At 33.8% G+C, this 24,285-nt stretch overlaps 2 protein-coding genes across 3 annotated transcripts in view; both read right to left on the bottom strand.

Moving 5' to 3' along the window:
* Positions 1-11,793: 11,793 nt before the first annotated feature.
* Positions 11,794-16,185, bottom strand: LOC141668955 (AT-hook motif nuclear-localized protein 11-like). Its single transcript, XM_074476022.1, has 5 exons — positions 15,172-16,185; positions 14,832-14,899; positions 14,226-14,357; positions 12,327-12,488; positions 11,794-12,218 (listed from the first exon to the last, which is right to left on the bottom strand). The coding sequence occupies exons 1-5, from the start codon at positions 15,608-15,610 to the stop codon at positions 11,988-11,990; spliced, it is 1,032 nt and encodes a 343-aa protein (XP_074332123.1). The 5' UTR covers positions 15,611-16,185; the 3' UTR covers positions 11,794-11,987.
* Positions 16,186-17,229: 1,044 nt separating this feature from the next.
* LOC141666803 (lysine-specific demethylase JMJ17) overlaps positions 17,230-24,285 on the bottom strand; it is a 28,244-nt gene continuing 21,188 nt past the window's right edge. For both annotated transcript variants that reach the window (XM_074473003.1, XM_074473004.1), the window contains exons 25-34: positions 24,139-24,285; positions 23,910-24,043; positions 23,645-23,768; positions 23,449-23,522; positions 21,742-21,886; positions 18,669-18,818; positions 18,428-18,523; positions 18,255-18,350; positions 17,976-18,175; positions 17,230-17,516 (exon numbers count right to left, since the gene is read on the bottom strand). In XM_074473003.1, the coding sequence (XP_074329104.1) occupies positions 17,273-17,516; positions 17,976-18,175; positions 18,255-18,350; positions 18,428-18,523; positions 18,669-18,818; positions 21,742-21,886; positions 23,449-23,522; positions 23,645-23,768; positions 23,910-24,043; positions 24,139-24,285 (1,410 nt within the window). In that variant the 3' untranslated portion in view covers positions 17,230-17,272. The remainder of the gene's footprint in view (positions 17,517-17,975; positions 18,176-18,254; positions 18,351-18,427; positions 18,524-18,668; positions 18,819-21,741; positions 21,887-23,448; positions 23,523-23,644; positions 23,769-23,909; positions 24,044-24,138) is intronic.

The raw sequence follows: 24,285 nt of genomic DNA, 5'->3' as shown, positions 1-24,285 counted from the left end.
ACGTTTTTAATTACTGTTTCCGTTGCGTTTATGTGCTCGAAACCCAACAATGGTATCAGAGCTACTTGTGAAAAGTGTTAAATTCGTTTATGTGTTTACTGGTTTTATGATGATAACATGTATACAATATTCCATGACTGTTATGTATGTGATTTTATATGTTTTACATGTTGTTATGTTTATATATGCGTATGTATATATATGTTTTGAATATATGATATTCATGAGAGTTGTATAATCATATGATGATTATATAATCTGTATATATACTGATATATACATGTTTTGTGTTTGTTCTTATTATAAGAATCGTATTTGATACGATTCTGAATCGGATGCAGCGGATTTGCTGAAATCTTTGTCTGGTGTCCGATTTTGGCAAACAAATACGCTATTTCATATGGAATCGAGCGTCTAAACGTAATAAATAGCTATAGCTATTATCGACTGATCTGTAAGGCGTTTGACGTCGTTTAGGCCCTGTAATCGGCGATTTAATGTTATCAGATTTAATTTCGATTTTATGATTTTTTTAATATTTGGTTTTTATGATTAGATCATGATGGATATGTTATGTTAAGATCAGATTATGTGTTTTAACATGTTATTTTGTGTTAATTGAGCATGGTAGATGGTTATGGCTTATGACCTTAGGTTAATGGTTTTGGTTTTTCAAATACGCCTTGCATGTCGTTTAATCTTGTAATTATTAAATCTTGAATGTAACTCGAGTTCTTCTTGTAAGTTCATTAGATTAGTTTTCATATTTCATTCTTTTAATGGACCTGAAGACATGAAGATTTGAAGATCAAGGGTAATCCCACACGGAGGCCATCCAATGAAGCAATACAAGAAAGAAGACATGTAATACTTAGCCTGTATTTATTTTCCACCTTAGATTGACCTAGATCTTTGTCATTAGCTTGATAAAGATCACATAGGATGAAGCCATAACCAACCACGTTTATTTATTGTACTTTACATATACATGCGCATATGATGAATGTATGTGTAGAGTAGTTTATAAGATGCATGCTTAATTAGATTAAGGATGTATGTATTAGATACGACACATGTGTCATGCTTGCTAAACAAGATAAAATATGTAACGATTCAAGATTTTAAAATGAACAAACGATTATGAGATTCTCGTGTTTATGAAACACGGAATAAAATATAAATTTTCTTTATTTCTGATATGGGGCGATTTTGTCAAAAGCGAGTTCATTGAACTTGTAAGGTTGTGGGTTTTAAGCGAGACCGTTGTGACTCCCTCACTACCTGGAAATCAAATCATTGACGAATATTATTTTGAAGTATTTTATTCAAGTAAAAATTGGGAATCTCTTTATGATGGGATCATGATCGTTTTAAAATAAACAAAACCCTAAAGTTAATATTAAGTTGATCAGATGCCTTCCAATGAGTCCAATGCGTTAACCCCTAGATCGACCAGGAGTGGGTTCACCAAAGCGAAGTACTCCTATCTATCGTGGGAGATGTGTTGAAGTATATTGATACTTTTTGACTATTGGGTTTGACTTAACTAAGTTATCACAATAGAATTGTGAACTTAGAGGCATGGAGTTTGGCGAGATTTATTAGATAAATATGAACAAATGTTGTTCCACCAAGTTATCCAAGAGTTATATAGTTGATATAATTGACAAATGTTGTCTACCTAAATAATCATGTTTTAGGAGAAAAGCCAAAGCTGACATAACGCATGGTGAAATATGGATCTTGGCTCATTAGAAAGGATATAGAAGATATTTTTTCCAAATTAATAGTTAGGGCTATTGATTTGATAAAAATAGTGGGAGATATATATTGTGAATATATATATATATATGAATAATCACTTGAACATAATTTAATGATCATCTGTAGACTAAGTCATTTTATGCACTTTAATATTGTAGATATCAAATGAAAAATAACATAAATAACTTCTCTATGTAATAGTCCTTGAGAAGGACAAGCTGACATGAAATAATTTCCTCGATTGGCATGGAAACTTGAGGATTGTCCTCGGATTCAAGGATGTCACTCAAACCCCTCCCTTATTTCTTCTAGCTGAGAATGAAACATGTGTAGAACAAAATGCTTACCAGAAGCAAATTAATTATGCGACTGATGTTTCATATCTCATGCTTGTAATTATGAGTGCTGAGCTTTAGAATCAACAAGAGCATAATGATGCTTATGATATGATTGAGCACCTTCAAAAGATGTTTAAAGGATAGGCTCATCAGAAAGATTTGACAATAATAAGGCATCATACTTTTGCATTAATGGGAGAATCATATCCGGTTGGACCACATGTTCTAAAGGTGATAGGCATATGTACCTTGATATTTTGGGTTTTAAGAATGGTCTAGAGACTCAGCTTGATTTGATCAAACAATCTTTGAACAACTTATATTCTCAGTTTGTTAAGAACAAAAGGAATGAACAAAAGGAATGAGATAGACAGAACACTCACTGAGTTGTTAAGCATGTTTAGAACTACTAAAAATAACACAGTAAAGGCATGAATTACGTCCATATTGATGATGTACACATGGAATGCAAATGGGAAAGGAAAGTGGACAGGCAAGGTGAAGATTTGATCTTATTCGGTGCCAAACCAAAGTCCAATCCCAAAGGGCTTTTGAAGCCTAATAGTGGTGTTGCTAAAGGAGATGATTGTCATTTCTGTGGAAATAACTGGATGAATGGAAGTTAAATTGTCGAGCTTATTTGGAAGATCTAAATAAGAAGACTATCAATGGTCAAGCTTCAGGTATATGGTTTGAATTGGAGTAAAAGTTGTTGCTCTAGTTGAAGGAACTCGATACCTAATGTTGTCCATAAGGCGAGATTGAGAACTTGATAAATTGTTATTACGTGCCTGCCTTTAGCGGATACATTAAGTCAATTTCTTGTCAGGACAAGAAAGGTTTTCATTTTAATTAAATAAACAATAGTTGTTTATTCTATTTCAATGATAAGACTTATAATGTTGCACAATTAGTTAACAATTTATATGTTCTAAGTTGACTCAAATCAAACATTACCTCTAGCATTGTCGTTAAGCCATATTAATGAGAAACACATTTATGAGTTACATATAGATGAAAACTTGGATAAGTTTGATTTTAAATCATACGGAAGATGTGAACTTTGTCTCATTGGCAAAATGACTAAAGCTTCTTTTACCTGATCAGGTGATAGGGCCACTGAACGATTATGACTTATACATAATGATGTATGTGGTCGAATGCGTATGATGGAAAGGGGGCTTATACTACTTCATAACATTTACTGACGATTTCAGTATATATGGATATGTGGTTCTTATGAAGAACAAATTCGATTCTTTTGAAATGTTCAAAGAATATAAGGCCGAAGTTGAAAAGAAAACAAGGAAAAAGTATAAAAGTTTTACGATCAGATCATGGAGGAGAATACTTAAACCTCAATTTCAAGAGTTTCTTGAAGGAGTGTGATAGTGTATTATAACTTACTCCTTCTGGAACACCTCAATGGAATAGATTTTATGAGAAGAGAAATCGTACCTTGTTGGACATAGTGCGATCGATGATGAGTCAAGCGGATCTTCCATTTAGTTTCTGGGGTTATGCTCTAGAAACGGCTGCATATACACTTAACCAAATTCTGACTAAAGCGGTTCAAAAGACTTCATATGAGATATGGACTGATAAACGTCATAGCATGTCATTTATGAAAATTTAGGGACGTGAAGCGTTTGTAAAACGTTTAGCCTCTGACAAGCTTGAACCAAAATTAGATAGATGTTATTTCATGGGATACCCAAGTGAGACTAGGGTATTATTTATATAATCCTTCCAAGAACAAAGTGTTTGTTGCTCGGGCCGCTGTATTTTTTGAGGGAGAACTACTTTCTAAGAAAATCAATGGGAGGACAATACATCTCGATGAAGATCGAGAACCACATGATAACATTAAACCAGAGTTGGAATAAGATTAGGATGTACATCAAAATGTTGAAAGTAATCATGTCCAAGAAACACAGGTTATTCGTAGATCTAATAGGATTCACCATGAGCTCGGGAGAAATTAGGAATTTCTTTTGACTCAAGATGGTGATGTGATGCTTACGGATAATGATAAGCCTCTCACCTACGAAGATGCTATGAACAGTTTAGACTCCGAGAGATGGCTAGAGGCCATGAAATCCGAGATGGAATACATATATCAAAATAAAGTATTGACTTTAGTTGATCCACTCGAAAGGGTAAAACCTATAGGGTGCAAGTGGGTTTTCAAGAAGAAAACTGACATGGATGGTAAAGTACAGACCTATAAGATGCGACTAGTGGCAAAAAGTTTCAAACAAATTCATGGTATAGACTATTATGAGACTTTTTCACCGGTTACTATGGTCAAGTCCATCAGGATTTTGTAAGCAATAGTTGCTTACTTTGACTATGAGATTTGGAAAATGGATGTCAAAACTACTTTTTTATATGGGAGCCTTGAAGAGGATGTATATATGATACAACCTGAGGGTTTTGTCGATCCAAAGTTTGCTAAGATAGTTTGTAATTGCTTCTATCTATTTATAGATTGAAGCAAGACTCAAGGAGAATGAATATTCATTTTGTTAAAACGGTCAAAGTGTTTGGCTTTATTCAAAACGAAGATAAACCATGTGTTTGCAAGAAGGTTAGTGGGAGCCATGTGACATTCCTAGTATTTTATGTAGATGACATATAACAAATAAGGAATGACATACCTTCTCTACAAGCTGTTAAGACTTGGTTGAGAAATAGTTTCTCGGTGAAAGACTTAGGCGATGCTACCTATATATTAGGGATCAAGATCTATAGAGATAGATTGAAAAGATTAATCAACCTAGTCGGAGTACATACATTGATAAAGTATTACATCATTTTATGATGCAAGAGACAAAGAAAGGATATATTTCGATGTCTCATGGGATAGTGATCTCAAAAGATAATTGCGACCTAAATCATTAGATGATAAGGGCTGTTTGAGAAAGTTCCAGATGCGTCAGCAATTGGATTTATAATGTGTACAATGATATGTATTTATCCTGATATTTCGTATACTTTGAGCATGACGATCAGATACCAGTCTAATCCAAGTGAAGGTCACTTGATAGTTTTCAAGAATATTCTTAAGTACTTAAAGAGGACTAAATATTTATTTTTGGTGTATCGAAAAGATAGGGAACCGGTTGTCAAGGGTTACACTGATACTAGTTTCTGAACCTAATTTTTGGACAGACAAGGATGATTACGAGTTTATGTATGTTTTGTGTTTTGTCTAAATATAACTGATGTTAGCTTGAATAGTTCACAGCAAGAACATTGATGATTCTATGGAAGCCGAATATATTGATATTTTTTGAAACAGCCATTGAGACTGTTTAGACATGTCCTTAGGCAATATCGCCTTATTAATGAGATTAATGATTAATGAGATATAAATGTAAAGTGCATAGTAATGATAGTGTTGCAGACCCACTGACTAAGGTTTTGTCGCAGCAGAAGTACGATGGTCATACTAGTTCCATGAGTATTAGATACATGGGTGATTGGCTCTAGTGCAAGTGGGAGATTGTTAGTGTTTGTGCCCTAGAGACAACACTGTGATATTTTAGTTTAAGACATTAGGATTATTAATGTTTATGTTCTATCGATTATTCTCTTTATAATTTATTAATTCTTAATTTACTGCGATATAAATGTTAGATTAATAAATATCATTGGAATATGATATGCAATTCTATATCTCTAAGTACGTGACTTAGAAATGAGATTATGAGAATAATATCAATATTCCTAAAGGTCCCTAGTCGAGTATTATTATTAAGGGACAATAATAATACATTAAGACTGGTGTGTTTGTTGACTGATGATCACATCTCATTGATCATAGGTATAGTGATACTAAAGTCAAAAACACAGGCAGGTGTATATGTACATGGTGCTGGACAGACCCGATGTGAGATTTTATATGTCTATTGTGTCATAAGTAATTCTCACAGTGATAATAATGTAATGGTCCTTAGACCTGAAGTCATTTTATTTCTATATGAGAATTAATATACATTGATTCCATTAAAAGTTATCCTTGATCGGGTAATAATAAAAGTGGACATCGGGTATATTATGAATCATATAAGAAATATGAATGATCTAGATGGGATTTAACCCTCCTATTTTAGGAGTGATATTATTGGCCTCTTGTGTGAGCTAGACTATGAAATGCGTGGTCACGCTCAAATGTTGATTTGATATGATAGTCTACTTATTGATCAAGAAAACTTGGATTAAATTATGATGAGGATGACACATTACATGCCTCTAGTTTAATCTATAATATTTGGATTTGGTTAAAGGGATTATATTACATTGTACATTATTCACAAAAGGTTTAATCGATCACCGATTCAATTATTATTACTTGGGTAACAATGATGTATTACTAGAAGCCGCTCATTGTTTACGATTTTAAATTAGATTTAAAATTCATTGCTAACGTAATAATAACCTATAGGGTCACACACTAAGAATGCTTGATGGAATATTTAATTTAAATTGAATTTAAATTATATTAAAGTAATTCGAATTATTTATAATATTAATTAAGTATGACTTAATTAATTAGATAAATATTGATATTCGAATTTACTAATATTAATTATGAAATTTATTTGTTAAATAATTCAGTGAGACTTAATTATAATATAAATAGGAATTTCGAATTAATAATAACTCCTAGTTAGTTTAGAGTTATAATTCGTTTTTCTACTCTCTATATAATATCTCTTGTGTGTCTGATTTTGCAAGCAAGACTTTTACTAAAAAAAACCCTAGCCACCAAGGGAGAAGATGGAGAGAGCAAGAAGAAACGAGTTTATGCTTGTACACATTCAATCCTTGAGTTCAAGCATTCGTGTGGATACCGATAGAGCGTAGATCGCGAAAGCGGGATGCGTGGTGATTGAACAAGCTTTGGATCTCCATTAGTCAACCAATTGGTAAAGCCTCTTAAGGTAAACAATCTGATCTACGAATTAAATATATGTTTTTCACATGGATGCTGCGGTGGGTTTCGAAATTTCTGATTTTTTACGTTTTTAATTACTGTTTTCGTTGCGTTTATGTGCTCGAAACCTAATATTTATATGTTGACGATCTTTTGGTAAGTGGCAATAATATTGAACTTATTCAGAAGTTCAAGGAAGATATGATGTGGCGCCCTCCAAACCCGGGTCAGAAGTTTGGGGTCCACACACACACACACACACTATTTATAACCTGCTTATAACAATAATAAGGATAATAATAATAATATGCAGTGACCCTACTTACCAATTACCACGGACCGCAACAGGTTAAAGTATGCACACAAGCCAAACATACTTACTTATATTACAAACATTCGAATCACAACTATTCCAACTCAGAACTGAGTATTAAACAATATTACAAACTTTTACAAACTTAAATTATTCCAAAAGAAGCCTACTAGCTCAACTTGATCAACCTGAACCCCTAGCTCTCGCGCTGGACTGGGGATCTTCGCTACCAACTGGTTCACAATTTTATAAAAAAAATCTAATTCAAACATAATAACAGAATAAGCAGTAATAAACAATAAACAGAATCATTAACAACATTGGACGTTCAATAATGAAAATGGTTTCAATCTGCATAGGGATCAATATAGCATTTTCAAAGCATGGATGCTAGGTAATGAAAGAATTGGATAGCAAAGGAAATAATGTTTCAAGGTTTCAAGGATTTGGCCTTTCAAAGCATAAGATACAATGGTTTGAGTGTGTAAGCAATTTGGTTCAGTGTTTGATATTTAGTTTGTATGTATTTGTGGAGTAGTATCGTATATTTGAGGTTCGTATTTGGGTATACAACAATCAATGGTTTAGAAATAATCAGGTTTGCGGCTCAAGATCAATAAGTGGAATCATGGTTTAGGGTTCAGTGCTTCAAAGCACTTGCAATATCAAACAGGACTATCAATCACTACAATATCTCGAGAAAGTTCAGAACACTTGCCTGGTACTAGCTTATTATACTGCACTCGCTTTCAGTCACGACTGTCTTACTCCTCGACTACCTGTTTCCCTTTCCTACGTCTTGCCTCTTCTGCTCACATATCATAATCATCTATCAATATTCAACTTATACGATTCTATTCGACACATACTTCTATCTACCCTTTGTTTCACCCAAATCCGATTAATGGATTGAAAGTTACGCAATAAACTAGTAAACATCGAATATATAGACCGACAGTTAACCAACAAGTCACATACAACACATAACACGTTACATAATCAATGATATAACATTTATAAAGAAGTCTCGGGTCATAAACAGGCTTTCGGATATTCAAAATGATTTTTAAAACATTTTTCGGAATTAAAACGGATCTTGGATCAATTTTGGAGTAATAAACAGGGTTCGGTTGGCCAATTCTGGCTTCAAAACAATTTTATAATAATTATCGGGCCTTAAAAATAATTTAAAATAATATTTTAAAGCTCGAAACTATTTTTCAGAATTTTTAAATCATTTTTAAATAATTAAATTTAATTAAATAATTAATTAAAATAAATTAATAATTAATTAATCAATTAATTTTCGAATTAATTGACTAATTAATTAATTAAAAATTAACTGAAATTAATTAACTAATTAATTCAGATTTATTTTTTAATTTAAAATAATTTTTGGAATTAAAATAATAATTTTTGGAATTTTCAGAAATTAAAAACAAATTTTTATAATAAAAATAAATAGGAAATATGATTTTTGAATATTTTTAAAACAAGAATCCTATTTTTGAAAACTCTGGAAAGTTCAGGGACTGAACTTCATCGTTTTCAAAAGTCAGGGTACTAAACTGCAATTTTTACACCCCCGTCGCCGAAAAATACAGGGGTGGCCGGAGAACTTGATTCCGGCACCCTCACCTCACTATTTGCTCCATATTTACACTACACAACACCAGGAATCTATTCGTGCAATCAAAACACATCAATCATCCATATCCTGGCCGGAAATTGGCCAAGAACATCGCCGGTTTCCGGCGAACATCGTAAATCTTCAAAACACAACTATCTTCGATTCACTAATCCTCTTTTAACGAGCTATATACCAATCGATTGCAAATTTCATAAGGAACACAACCCACTATAAATCAACAGCTAATAACCCCTGAATCAAAAAGGCCCAAATTTCAATTGAAAACATTCATACGGGTTATAAACCCTAATTTTAAAATTCGAGAATTAAACTCAATTTTGAACATGTTATTGAACTCCAAATCAGACGTATGACATATGAAAATCATCTGGAAAACAAGCTCTACAACATGCAATCATCAAATCATACAAAGAATCATCCGAACAGAAATTCATATTTTTAATAAAAATAATTCGAAATTAAATAAAAATATAGAAAAATAACCTTAGTTTTTGCAGTAAAACGAAGCTCAGAATCTGATAGTATTCCTCAAATCCTTCGTTTTGGTTACTCAAGCTTTGAAAACAGAGATCAATAACACCTTCGTTTTGCTGTTTGATTTTCAGAAGATTAATGAATATAAGGTTTTTATCTGGAAAATTATATATTTAGCTGACTGCAAATGATTTTGATACGAAATAAAATAGGTAAAAGACTATTTATAATTACGGAAAATTAGTATCCCGTTGGATCATTCCGGATATAAAACGGTACGTTTATTTGTAAAAACTGATCCAAACGGTATCGGTTTTCGGGATAATTATCCAAATTAGTACAATTTGTACTGCGGTCTTGGTCTCAGCGCCTGGTTACACGTACTACGAGGTGATAATTGTGATAGTTTAATAAAAAGCTTCCGTTTATCGAAAATACGAGTTTTATTGATTTACCGAAACGAATATTGTATCGAAAATGTTGCACCGGGACCAGCGCAGGACAAACCGTACGCCGGATCGAAAAAGTCGAAACATGAAAAATGCTCGGAATATTATAATTAGGTTAGGAAGGAGTTCTCGGAAGAGTTTCGGGTTCTAAAAACGTAACAACGGATGACGTCGGTTGGTTCCCGTTTTTATAAAATAGATTTTAAATATCCGGAAAAAGATTTTATAAAATTCATATGATTCCTATAAATTCATAAATCAACATAAAAATAATTATGAAGATATGACAATTATCTATATTTTATTTTGGATATATAAAAATTAAAATAACTCAATTAATATTATTTTTAAATATCCAAACACAGATAACACTTAACAAATAATTCACAGAATAGATACTGAACACATATAATAATTATTTATTAGCAAAATAATTACACGATATATCCGGATATTACATATGATGCAAACATTTGATATGGCGGATTTTGGAGAAATGTCTTATTTTCTTGGAATTGAAATCAAGCAAAGCCAAGGTGAAATTTTTATCCGTCAACAGAAGTATGCAAATGAGATCTTGAAAAAATTTCATATGGAGGGCTGTAAAAGTGTGAGCACTCCAATGTGTCAGAAGGTGAAGTTGTTTATAGATGATGTAGTTAAGGTGGACGAGTCTCATCATAGAAGTTTAATTGGGTGTTTAATGTATCTCACTGCAACAAGGCCCGATATCTTGTATGTTGTTAATGTTCTTTCCAGGTTTATGAATTGTGCTACGGAAACTCATTTTAAGGCTGCTTAAAGAATTCTACGTTATATCAAGGGAACTTTAAGTTTTGGGATCAAGTTCTGCTCTTCTCGGGACTTTGAGTTGCAAGGCTATGCTGACAGTGACTGGGCCGGATCTTTGGATGACTTGAAGAGCACCTTTAAATTCTGTTTTTGCTTTGGATCAGGAATTTTTACTTGGAGTTCTAAGAAACAAGAGATAGTAGCGCAATCAACTGCTGAAGCAGAATTAATAGCAGCAACTGCAGCTGTTAATCATGCTTTGTGGCTAAGAAAAATTATGTGTGATCTACAGATGGAACAAAAGTTAAGCACTGAAATGAATGTTGACAATCAAGCTCCAATAGCCATCTCAAACAATTCAGTTTTTCATAGAAAAACAAAGCATTTCATCATTAAATTATTCTTCGTAAGAGATGTACAAAAGGATGGTGCAGTCCGTTTGAAGTATTGTAGGACCGAAGATCAGCTGACAGATTTATTTACAAAACCCGTTGCGAAGGGTAGATGTGAAGAGTTAAGAGGAAGACTTGGTGTTTGCACTTACTGAATCAAGGAGTGTTTGAATATTACCTCACTAATTGTTAAAAACTGATCTTATGGCATAAATTTTTCCTAGAATAAATTCAATACTGATTTTATGTTGATTATTTTCTTTTCCATTTAAGTATGCATTTCAGTTTTTGATTTGTAGCCTATATAAATGCCTGATTATATTAGAATTATATATGAAGTTTTCAGCTCATTCTCTTATCTCATATTCTCTCTAAACGTTATGTTTTTATAACCTTTTAAACCAACAATGTCCAACGGAAAGCAGGAGAAGAATCAAGCAACTACCCAACTCCAACAGTGATAAACTGATTCGTTTTTCCGTTTTAAAGCACTTGTACAGAGGTTACACCAGCTGAGATGAACAATTTTACATATTGTTATGGAGAAGTACTCCTCACTTCCTCGGTGGGGAGAAAAAAAATTAGTCAGTCAACTATGGATTCAAGGTGTACAAAGATTCTGAACCCATAACTTGCAGGTTAATATGCTCGAGAAGAAATGATAAACTACAATACATACGTCAGAAAGCTCGATAATCAATGAAAATTTTCCAAGATTGCAATGTCAGTTTTCACAATGGCACTTTTGTCGCACTTGTTAGATAAAAATCTCAGTAACAAGAAGGAACTAGGATACTGCTTCTGATCTAGCTTTCGAATGCTCCATTTACAACTACTCTACTAACAAATGTCATCCTTGTACAGGGATGCCATCATCCTCGAGCTAAGTCAATTTCTGTGTTCAAATCCCTCACATCTGGCCGGGAACTTGGAGGCCAATGAGCCACTTCAGGATTTGGATTCATTATTTGAGCAGCGTCCAAAGGTGGTGGTGGAGATGAGCTTTCATTGGGATGAGCTTCGGAAGTCTGCTCCGCTTTAACATCAACTTCTGTTTTGGTTTTTGTTATAAGACCATCGTACACAAAACTGCATACAATTGCCTGAAACAAGCGACATTTGTTACATTGTTGAGTATAGACACCGTATCAAACATATGTTACAAGAACTGGAAACAATTTTGAGGGGGAAAGGAGAGACTATGAACATACTTGAACCAAGCTTGCAGCAATAAGCCTACCACCAATTGCACCTCCTATCACAAGGCCATCAGGAGTGCATACAGATATACTTAGACCACCTGTCCGATTGTTGGGCCCACCTTTGTCAGAAACCAGATAAGAGCCCGATAGGCACAATATCTCGAAATGGCCCTACACAACAGTAAGGAATAGCCATGCCTCATCAGTAGAAAGGCTAAGTAGTTCTGATTAACTTGCTACATTTTTTAATGGAATAAAATATAAGCAGCAGTTTAGACAATGAGAAAAAGACATCACTATGACATCCCCAGACGTTAGAAAACCAAAAAAGACATTTTAAAAGTCAAATATTGGGGACACAAAATATAACCGCAAAAGACTGCCCGCCGCACAATGGAATTATTTGACTAATATGCAGATTTTCAGGATTTCATGCTTCCTACTGACCTACAACAGATGTAGTAGACCTGACAATCAATCAATATAATCCACAACATTACAGAAAACAATTCATAACTCCACCATAGATTGAACAAAGTGGAAAGTGGCAAGAAAAGTGGAAGGTAGCGGTGGAACAAAGAGGAGAGGCGGATGCTTAAATGAATAAGGAAATCAGGACTCTGAAGGCCAAACTTTGTTCTATTAGCATCACTCAGAATGCTGTATCATAATTGTCATAATTTAGACCATTAACAACGAACCAATTTCTACTATTACAATAATTTGTGAAGTTGCAGGCCAAACATTCCCATTTCCCAGAATATCTTGGTAATAGGTTTGCAGCTTGTACCAATTAAGTGTGTAGCTGATCTGCAACAGTCTCCTTGTCTATGCCTGTCTCTCATTACACACATGGCACACATACACATGCAGGATTTTTTAATGACACGGATGTTTAAGAACTCATATTCCAAGAGGAAAAAATGCACAAATGACAATACGAAGCCAAGCACTTCAATGATCAAATCCAAAATACTTTTGGAACTATCACATCAAGACTGTGGTATAATGTGTTTGCTTAAGGTTCAGTTTCAAGACTATTTTAAAGAATTTCAGTAAGTAGAAGAATATTAGACCTTATATTGCACCCAAAAGAGAGGGGATGCGATAAAAGATGGGACACGCATATCTATATTGTAATTACCAAAATTCATTTTCATATGTACCAAAAGAAACACATATATAAACTACTTTAACAACACAAGCTAGATATACATCAGAGCAATCAAAACTGGCCACATATTTTTCTTCCAGAATAAATTACAGGATTCATATATCATTATTCTTATTTTGTAGATCAATGCAGTTTTTGATGTGATGGTAATATGGCTTCTAAGATGAAAAGACCAGAGACGAAGATGACATATGACTCAATGTTATGTATCAGGGACAAATATAATGGAATTTCGTCTGTTCTTTGTGACTGGGAACATATGAAGATCGAAGGAGGATATTTAAGCTCTGACTGCCCTGGTCAGACCAAATTACAAGAATATAGAATATATGAAGGATTATTGACATATGAAATATTTCTTCTACTGTTCCACTCACCCTACTAGTATCCATATTCTATCAATTTACAAACTACACATAACTTTTAATAAATCTGAGGAAGGTCAATAGAGAAATGACCTACCATTTAATGCCATCACCACTAAAACTATGTATAACAGTATATACACATTAATTGACAAAACATTTCAGATTTAGTATGTCTCAATTCCATTTGAAAGTTGTCCAGGACATACAATAAAGAAGAGTGGAAGAAATTTTTTGTCTTTTCAATAAATACTCATCACACCAAAAATAATTACATGAAAAAATTTGCTTGTAATAAAAAGAGAACTATTTACTTTTTGTTGTACAGAAAATAAGGAAAAAAAAGAAACGAGGGCTTTAAAGTTGAACCTCGTATATCAATGTGCTGTCAGAGGACATAGGTTGACGTAACGTAACAGCCGAAACAGAACCACTTGCAGACAAAACACATAGAGCTCTTGGTCTCTGTTGAGCAAATGCCAATAATTTTGAAGCAATATCCTACAGTAAATTAGAAAAATTATAGCAGAATACCAGAATAAGGAACGATGCACACTTCTTAAAAGGTGAAGTTATTGCATGTGTTTGCAACAAGAACCTTTATCCATCATTTAGCGACTGAATTCTCAGATGTGTGCTAGTACATGCACTCAAAAACATACATACCATCAGCAACCTTAATCGTTCATAAATACCCTCCATTAACTTTCAAAATAACTTTTCAAAACATGACGGAAAATTTCTCGTTTTTTCGGGAAGAAGTACCTGCACCGTTATTTAGCCAAAGAATATATTTCCCTTTTCCTAAATCTTTGAAAATTAATAGGCAAATATGCATCAGAATATAATGCATTTCAACAACCTAAAATTACATCACATAATGGAGACTCTGTTCAAGCTTGAACGATTAATAGGGTTTAAAGATTTTGACAGTAACTTATACTTGTACAGGCATCATATTAGATTAAAAAATACCTCTCCTTGGGCAATATGAATGACATGGGGAGTAAAAGCCATCCCTGCCGAACTATTCATCCATTCACCTGGAAAGGTGAACAACATACATTAGACAACATATACTTTCGGATTATTGTAATTAAAAAGAATTAAGACCTACATATAGCCTAAGAGCAAGAGTTTCTTTAGAGGATATCAACAGAATGAATCAAGCTATAGTATTGTAGAAAAGATGTACTTCTTATTCATTATTTACTTAGTAAATGTCATCATTCAACCAGATCAAGTAAATACAAGCAAATTACAATCAAATACCAAACAGCTACAAAAGCAACAAAAAGCCAGTCTGAAAACTTGCCTAAAGATGCTAATCGTTGCTTCCTTCCGCTCCCACGAGGCCTTCCTCTATTCTTTTTCTCTCCCTCAACCTGCATTCCATCCCCCGTAGAAGGATTCGATGACAACGGAGACAATGCCAAAGACATGTTGCCCCCTTCAGGACCATACTTCCTGGGCCTCCCCCTCTTCTTCTTACCAGAATCACTCAATGACACACTGGAACCAACACCCACATCAATGCATTGACTATATGAGTCTTGAGCATTGTAAGCTAAGCCTCCAACATTAGTCTGAACCAAAAGATTACGGCTTTCAAGGTTCTTGAAAACAGTTGGATGAGATAATTGAGATTGTTCATCTGACCCATAAACTGAACCAGAATTGGGCCCAGACCCACTTAGTCCTGTGTTGAAGTAGCAAGGTGATCCAGATAGCGTTATTTCTTCCCTCACATCCATGCATTTACTCAGTAAACAATGAACTTAAAGATTCCAACTTTGATAAAAGAAAAAAGATATTAAACTTCAACACACCCAATAAACTGAAATTAAAGAAGAAAAGTAGAATCTTGACAAGGGTTTTGGTGTGATTTTTGTAAAACAGCAAATTATAAATAAAGATTGTATTTTTCAACACAAGAAACAAATAAAGAGAACACAGAACTAGTGTTAGAAGGTGAGAAAATCACTAGAAGGCAGCAAGCAAGTAATCTACTCTTACTAAAATGCAGAAAGTTAGAAGCTTTGGTATAAGTGTAAACAGGTGCTTAAAGTAGAAAGATAAAGCTAGTGAACTAAAATTAAAAAGGAACAAAAGCCCTAGATTTGAAATCAAGAAAGAGAGAGGGGGTGGGGGAGTAAAGAGTAAAGACAAAAAGGGAGATGAACTAGAAAACAATGGATCTTCTGAATTAAAGTAAAGAAGATGACATTTTATTTATTTTGTTTTGAAAAATGGGGTAAAACAAAAAAAGAGGGGGTGTTTTTGAGCAGCAGTAGTATAGCACCAGTAATTTAATGGAGTGAGTTGAGATTATTATGGTTATATATAGAGACTAAAGAGTCAAACATAGGTATAGGCTAAGCTGGATTCAAGTGAGCTTTTAATATGAGGGGGTTGGTTGGATGACCATAAATTTAAATCCATACTCAACGACCAAAGTACATCAAAGACTCAAGTCTGAACACAGTCTTTGAACACATTGGGCTGCCCTACACCAACACAAGTACAAATATACCATGTGTAATTAAGTGATGTTAAGACAAAAATTATACTACCATCCCCCTCATTTCTTTTTAAAAAAAATCAAATACTTGATATGTATTTTAAAATAATTATAAGGTACAATTTTGTAATTTTTTTAAAAAATTTTACTTTTTGTATAAAATTGTAAATATTATATTTTTAGTTAGAAGAAAAAAATTACACAACTACATTTAATAAGAATATCAAATTGCTTGTAGAGTACCCATCCCCAATGTAAATATTTAAGAGTGACGAAGGGAGTACTTATTAATAATTTTATTTTAAGGTAGTCTAGCTAATTTAAATTTGTCACATTTGATGAATTATATTGTAGTAGTTTTATTTATCAAGAAAAAGGGTGGGGGCAATTATATTTGCAAAAATTATAATATCAATTTATAAGACGAGCAATAATTTATTATGGATAACTTCCTTTTTCTATAATAAAATACAGTTTACAAACCATGAATCTTTGATATGCTTCAATGTATAATTTGTAAGTTATCACAAATCATATATATATATATATATATAATAGGTTAAATGTGTCAGACTTCTCAAACGTGCTACTTCTTTGGTATAGATCAATAGAGCAGGACATGTTAGAGGTTAGAACGCTACAAATATTGACTACAGATGCCCCGAGTTTAATGTTTTGGATCATTTACATAGAGTAGAATTGTAGTTTACTAGTAGTTTTCTTGTGGCTTATTTGTATCAAGAAAAAAATAGTTGTCAAAATCTTTTTTAATATCAGGATGGAGGAAAAGAACGGGTGGGGGTGGGGGAGAAAAACTTAAAAAAAAATCATAATTGTGGCAGATTCTCTGGATGTATGAATTAATTAAATAAATGAAATGTTGAATATATGAATGTCATTGTTGTACATGATACAGAGGGGAGAAAATATCCAGCTCTTCACGTTTTCTAGCTACTCTTCTAAAAGGCTTTCTATTTGTCCACAACAAATTTCCGAAACCAGTAAGCCATGACATATTACTATTTTCTGTACTATCTGCTTTGCTTCGCTTTCTACAGACAGACTCTGGTTGTTTTGTTCTCCTTGAATCTGGTCTACCTGGAGAAGGCGTCTGGGGCTCTTCGCATTTGTTTGTAGACCTGTTTGAATGTAATGATCAGTAGAGACCAGTACAGTAATACACGTATGGAGCAGCGGATTACAAATTCATTGAGAAGCACAAACACTACAGCATCTTCATTATCAATTGCCAAAGTACTGAAACGTAGTTATGACATAATATTAATTATTAATTTATGTATTCAAATATATTCTGATTAGGTTTTAGCCGCTTACACAAAATTATACCACTTTCAGGTAAAATATGGACTAAAGCTGTGCCACAAGGGCATATATGGAGTACGAGTACAACGCAATCAATAACATTTTGCTTGTATCAAACAGGGATTAATGAAGTTTCAAAAAACCAGGGATTATTAATGACTAAAATAGAACATACATAGATTTACCAACAGCAGTTAGATAGCTACAAAAAATGGTTGAACACACTCCAACTATTGCAATCTCGTTCAAGAAAAATAAACTAAATATAGATTTACCTCTCCTGTGATGATGATGGTGATGAAGACGAATATTCAGTGTCCAGCTTGCATGCAGGGCAAGAGTAAACCTTCGGTGGTGAAGTTAACTTAATGCAATCAAAATGATACCATTCATCACATTTATCACAAGCAATCATTGCTCTCTGGTCATAGGGCTTTCGACAAATGCAGTAAAGCATACTTCTATCATGCAATAACTGCAGTCGTACCAAATTATTGGTCAATTATTAAAAAAAATGGCACCAAATCGTCATCAAAATTTTTTGGGTTCATTACCTTGAGTTCTTTTTCAACGTCAACATGCAAATTATTTCCCTCCATAATTAGGTCATAAACTTTATACAACTCAAGTTCACCAGAATCCACCGAGACCTGTTCACATCCACACCAGGTGTTAAACCATAGAGAAATTTCGAATGTATATTAGATTAAAGAACAATATTTTGAACCTTTTTGGCCTTATCAACCCACTGCACGCACTGATACTTCACTTCCATAAGTTTTTCCCTGAAGTGATCTCCCAATGGTATGTTAATAGCAGAACCCTGAAACATGTACTCAATCTAATAAACCTTTTATCTAACTAGAATAAGAAATTTGGTTTATGTGTGTGTGGGGAGAGAGAAAGAGGGAGAGCTATGAACCATAGGAATGGTACTTCTCTTAAACGAGTAAGGAGCCTGGGTATACCTCTTTTAAATGACGTTGAATCTGTTGAAGTGTAGGTTTCAGTGAAGGTTGTAACAGTTTCTGAGCTCTGACTCTCCATGAATTCCTTGCTAATGCAAGATCAAATTTGCAGTTGCTATCATGGTCATACACGCCTGCAGCTTCAACTGCCTGCACGCGGTAGATAGTAAATACCTAAGAAGTCTCCAATGACTCGCAGCACAGAGAAGAAACCATATAAACCCAACAACAATGTAAACTCTAGGTGTATTAGCATCCATAATAGCTGCCATGTCCCCACAATCTTGGGAAGGGGAGCCAGGAGTCTGTGTAGTGAAATGAAGTTTATGGTTTAAATATAAATATATATAGGCAAATGATCAAATCGAAACCGACCTTAAAATAAAAACTAAAAACACCCTAATTTAGTACTATCGACCCACCTCACTTTCAATTCACTGTACCCCCCCCCCGACTCTTCCCCAAAACCCCACACTTCAAACTTACCTCATTACCCCAAACCTACCACCGCCGTCACCTCCACCACCACCATCACCCCCTCATTGCCACCGGCATTCATGTCTGTTCCTCTCTATTTACCCCATATATTTCCTCTAGTGATTTCGGTTTGATATCATGGCTGTTACACAGTCACGGTGATGAACTGATTCAAGGTCGGTGAGATAGGCGATAGTGTTATAATAACAATGTTTAATATGTAATAACTCTGTATCAGTTTTTAGTGATTTTTACAATATAGATTAGTGATTTTTATAGCACATATTAGTGATTTCTGTAAGATAAATCAGTGATTTTAGCTTTACCCCATATTTCAGTAATTTGTGTAATATAAAATAGTGATTTCAGTTTAATCTCAGAAGAGTTGGTGAACAATTTGTGTAAATCGACGATTTATGATAAAATTTTAGTGATTTTGCGTTTAATTATGATGAATTGGTGATAGAAGAATGGATGACTGATTAGTTTTGTGTGTATATGTTGCATGTATTATGTCACGACTACTGATAAAGGAGAGTACTGAGTCGCTAACAAAAGGGAGAGCGCCGGGTGCTGAGCTTAATTTTAATGGGCTGGACTAGTTTCCATTTTTCTATTTTAAGACTGTTTCTATTTGAACATACCCATATATATAAATCATGGGAAAACATATATATACACATACATAAATTGACACATACATGTTCATCTTTTGATGTATACTTACATATTACTAAGTGATATTAATATTCCAGTACTCCACACATATACTTGGCTAGTATTTAAAATTGGCTTAATGACACTCTGGCCCCCTTTAAGTATGGAAGTTTGTACACATCAACACTTGATAAATAAAAAAACGTCCCATTCAGCCCTTAATGTATGTCATCATGCACATATTAACCCTTTTTCCTATATTTCTTCCAATAGTACCCTTGCCCTATAAACGGAAGTTTTACAACTCGACCCCTTAAAGTACGAAGCATATTATTATTAGCTCTTAAAACAAACAAAAAGTCTAGGATTTAGATCTTATTAACCACATTGAAATTTAAATTTTATGTTGGCTATAATTTAACATGTAATTGATGAGATTCAAATTCTAGACTTCTTTTTATTTTTTGTTTTTCAGAGCTAATAATAACATACTTAGTAGTTAAAGGGCTATATTGTACAAATCTCGTACTTAAAGAAGTTGAGATGTATACATAAGGCAGAGGTATTATTGGAAGAAAATCAGTAAAACTGCTAATATGTACACGAAGACATACATTGAGGGCTGAACTGGATGGTTAATTTCTTTAAGGGTTTATGTGTACAAACTATCATGCTAAAGGGGCCAAAGTATCATCAAGCTTTGAAAAATATTAGTTTGATTTTTAGCATCTCCAATAGGAGTGCCAATATCTATGTGGCATAGCACTCTTCAGTGCCACCTATTAGAAGGGGTGCCAAGAGAAGTTGCCTACTCAACTTTTGGCACCTCTTGGCACTCCCTCAAATTGACAAAAACACAACTCTTATACTACATGTATATGTACTCCTTTTGTTATATCTAATTTACTTACTTATCCAATATAACTCTAAAAACTTAAGTAACTAGTTGATGCAGGGACCATTTGGCACCTTACGGGGGTGCTAATTACTGGAACTCAAAGTTGTTACATTTGACATGGATGAAAGAGAAAATAAAGAATTATTATTTTCATTGATTTGGCAATTTTTGGCACCCCATAGGGGTGCCTTTATTGAAGATGCTCTTATAAAAGATTCCTAAATCCTACTCCCTCCGTCCCACTCATTTCTTTACAGTTTTTTGTTATGCTTGACACGCATTTTAAGGCTACTATAGAGTATAGTTCCATAACTTTATTAAAAAAAATCTTTTTTTGTATAAAAATATAAACATTCTATTTTTATTTAGAAGAAAGAAAACTTTAAAAAATATAGGGAACTATACTTTATAAGAGCCTTAAAATGCGTGCCGAGCCCCCGGTCCCCGATGTAAAGAACCAGGTGGGACAGAGGGGGTACATCATAAAATTTATAATTTCCAATGGTTAGATTATGTAAATGTGATCGTTTTATATTTAATTGTTCTAATTATTAAAATAATATATCAGTCCAAAATTACGATTTAATTACAATTATAGCTTGTATATATATGTGTGTATGTATATATATTCCTACACAATATTCTTTTTGCCAACTACACACAATATTATTATTTTATGATCATAAACTACAAAATATATATTTATATACTATAAATGGCTGCTTTAGCACCAAGAATGAGAAGAAAGAATATAGGAAAAGAAAGAAAAGTAAAAGTTACTGTACATAGAAAACAAAACCAACAGAGGAATGAGGAAAAAAAAGTCGCCAGGAGAAAAGATTTGACATGGTGAAGTCGCTCAAGAGTGGTCGCTAGGTTACATACTCAAATAAAGCTTATTATTTTAACACATCGACAATGGTGTTCAGGATGCCAGGGCGACACTATGATAATACTGTTAGCATCGCATTGGCAAAGCGGATCAACTACAAATTATGCATGGCAAACTACGGGTCATTGCTACGGGTCATTATTCAATACCTTCAATGCTGTGGAAAGCTTTTCAGCCACCTTATTGAGATCCTTGTCAACATGTGCCAAGACAATATCAGCTGCTTCTATTAAGCGTGTTCTGCACAATTTAGCTTTTTCTACAATTTGGCACAGTAAATCCCTTTCCTCAATCCTGGCAATAGAGTTCATCAAAATCACGTCCAATATAAAACAAGTATAAAAAATAATGCATTATTTAAAACTAAGCAGTAAAAAGGTATTGGTCAATCAGGCAGGACAGGGTAATTCCATTTAGACTGGTTTGAGTAGAACCTAATTCTGCCTACGCTTGATTGGGGTTAGCTAGGACCTTTTTATTCATAATCATAGCATGTAACTATTGATTCTACTTATGTTAAAATTTCTGCAAAATGTATCATCAAGTCATTAGTGTAAACACAACTCACCTTCGAGATTGGTTGGAAATTAGGTTCATAGATACCGCCGTCTTGTAGAAATAAAATAAATTAAATTAAAAGAGGCGGAGCAACTTTCTCTCAGATTAGTAATATATCAAACTCTCCCAATGCTTGTACTACACACATGCTCCTCTTACTTTGCCAGTATGTAAAGTTTTAGAGAATATATGGAAGTAAAAAAATTTCATAAGGTTGGATTCCTTCCATATATATATGAGCTGTAAGTGAGCCGACCTAAGCCAAGCCAAACTCTTTGAGTTCCCATATTCGGCTCTTTAAAAAATTAATGAAATTTAGAGTTTCTACCGAAAAAAAATCTTGTTTGAGCTCGGCTGGACAAGAAAAATAATTGTTCACGTGCAGCTCGTAACATGTCTCACAAATAGCTCTTGAACATTACTTAAGAGTTTGCTAAATTATTTTATTCACGAAAATTTAGAAATATCAAAAATAAACTAAACATATTTTTGTTTACAACCTAATAACATAAACATAGTACTAGTTATATTTTATAGGGTAACATACACTGTAATATAAATAATATTAATTAGAGTAATGAATGAACAAAGTTAACAAATATAAATGCCTATAATAATTAGCCACATAAGCTGGTCTTACTAGATAAGAGGCGGCAATGGACCTTTCTCTGTATCTGTATTCTTGTTGTTCTCCCAACGAGGGGGATCTCCATTATACTCAAAAATAAATCTTAACTTATACAAATAATTAACTTAGATTATATACAATTATTTGATAATCGATTCTATAATTGAGAGTGGAGAGCATGTTTATGGACAAAGTCGTCATTTTTATTGAATTTGCTCACAACCTTGTTCATGAACACTATCGTTTATGACATGTTCCCGAGCCTATTTATCGAGATTGTTCACAAACTATCAAGTCGAACTCTTTGATAAGCAAGCTTGGCTCATTTATGAACCGAGTTGAGCTAGGCCGATCATTTCGGCTTCGGCTTGTTTATGAAATGAACTTTATAATATTGTTCAAATTCAGCTCGTCTATGAAACGAGACAAGCTCAAGAGTATCATTTTTTATTCAAACATCAAACTGTTGGGCTCATCTACAACCCACAAACACAAACACACACACACACACACATATATATATAGGACCTCCATAGCTCCAACCAATAGCTTCACATCACAAAACAAAAAAAAAACTATATCCAAATAGAAAATATTATAAGCATTCCCATTGAAAGTGTTATGCAATTCACTTGAAACAAAGTAAGCCAAGAAGTATGCAGATACTAACCACACACACAGAAGCTCCGCGTTAGATAACATCTGAGTGAGCTCGTTGAGGCTAGGCCACTGCTTTCTTTTTTTCTGCCACATACACAAAAAAATGAATAAATATATAATTAATTAACATAGTGGGAGAGGATGGCAGCCGGAACTTCAAATGGTATTAACATAAAAGCCTTTGAGAATAGATATGCTGTGCATACCAAGAATCGCCCTCCACTTCTAGCCATGTTCCCACTTTTTATAAAGTCACAATAAGGGCATATACATTTAAAAAGGTTATTTAGATCACCGTGTCCTGTCGGCTCAATGCACCTAAAATGGTAGCTGTTCGCAAGAAAAAATCAGCATCAAGTACAAAAAATATCGCACCTATAACATCTTTTTTCATGAAAGACTGACGCATAAACAGCATTAATCTTCCTTTTTACCCACAATTAGGTAGCAAGATCGGCCATGATACCTTACCAGTCATTGCAGAAAGAACAAGTCAAAAGCTTCTGTTCTTTCAACTCACAGAAGCAGCGCACACATAATTGTTCTTGTTTGCATCCCTTATAATTATCATATATTTGCAGGGACCTATCAATAGTATTATTTATCTGCAGAACATTGAAAAAGTGGTAAGAATAAAAAGGCAATATAACACCAACATTCAGCAAATTCACGATAACAAAGTGATTTTTGTTCTATAGACCTCAGCCAAAGCATCTGGTAGTGGCTTTACATGTCCAACCAAGCCAGTAATATTCTCACAGCCGTGCCTCCATTGTTCAACCCTTTTCACTTCAGAGAAGACCATTTCCAGTTCTGGGCAATTGAAGGCATCAGTGCCCCCAAATTC

The sequence above is a fragment of the Apium graveolens genome, chromosome 6 (genome assembly GCF_009905375.1).
Source record: "Apium graveolens cultivar Ventura chromosome 6, ASM990537v1, whole genome shotgun sequence".
Lineage (NCBI taxonomy): Eukaryota > Viridiplantae > Streptophyta > Magnoliopsida > Apiales > Apiaceae > Apium > Apium graveolens.
This window is presented reverse-complemented; position numbering and strand designations above follow the sequence as displayed.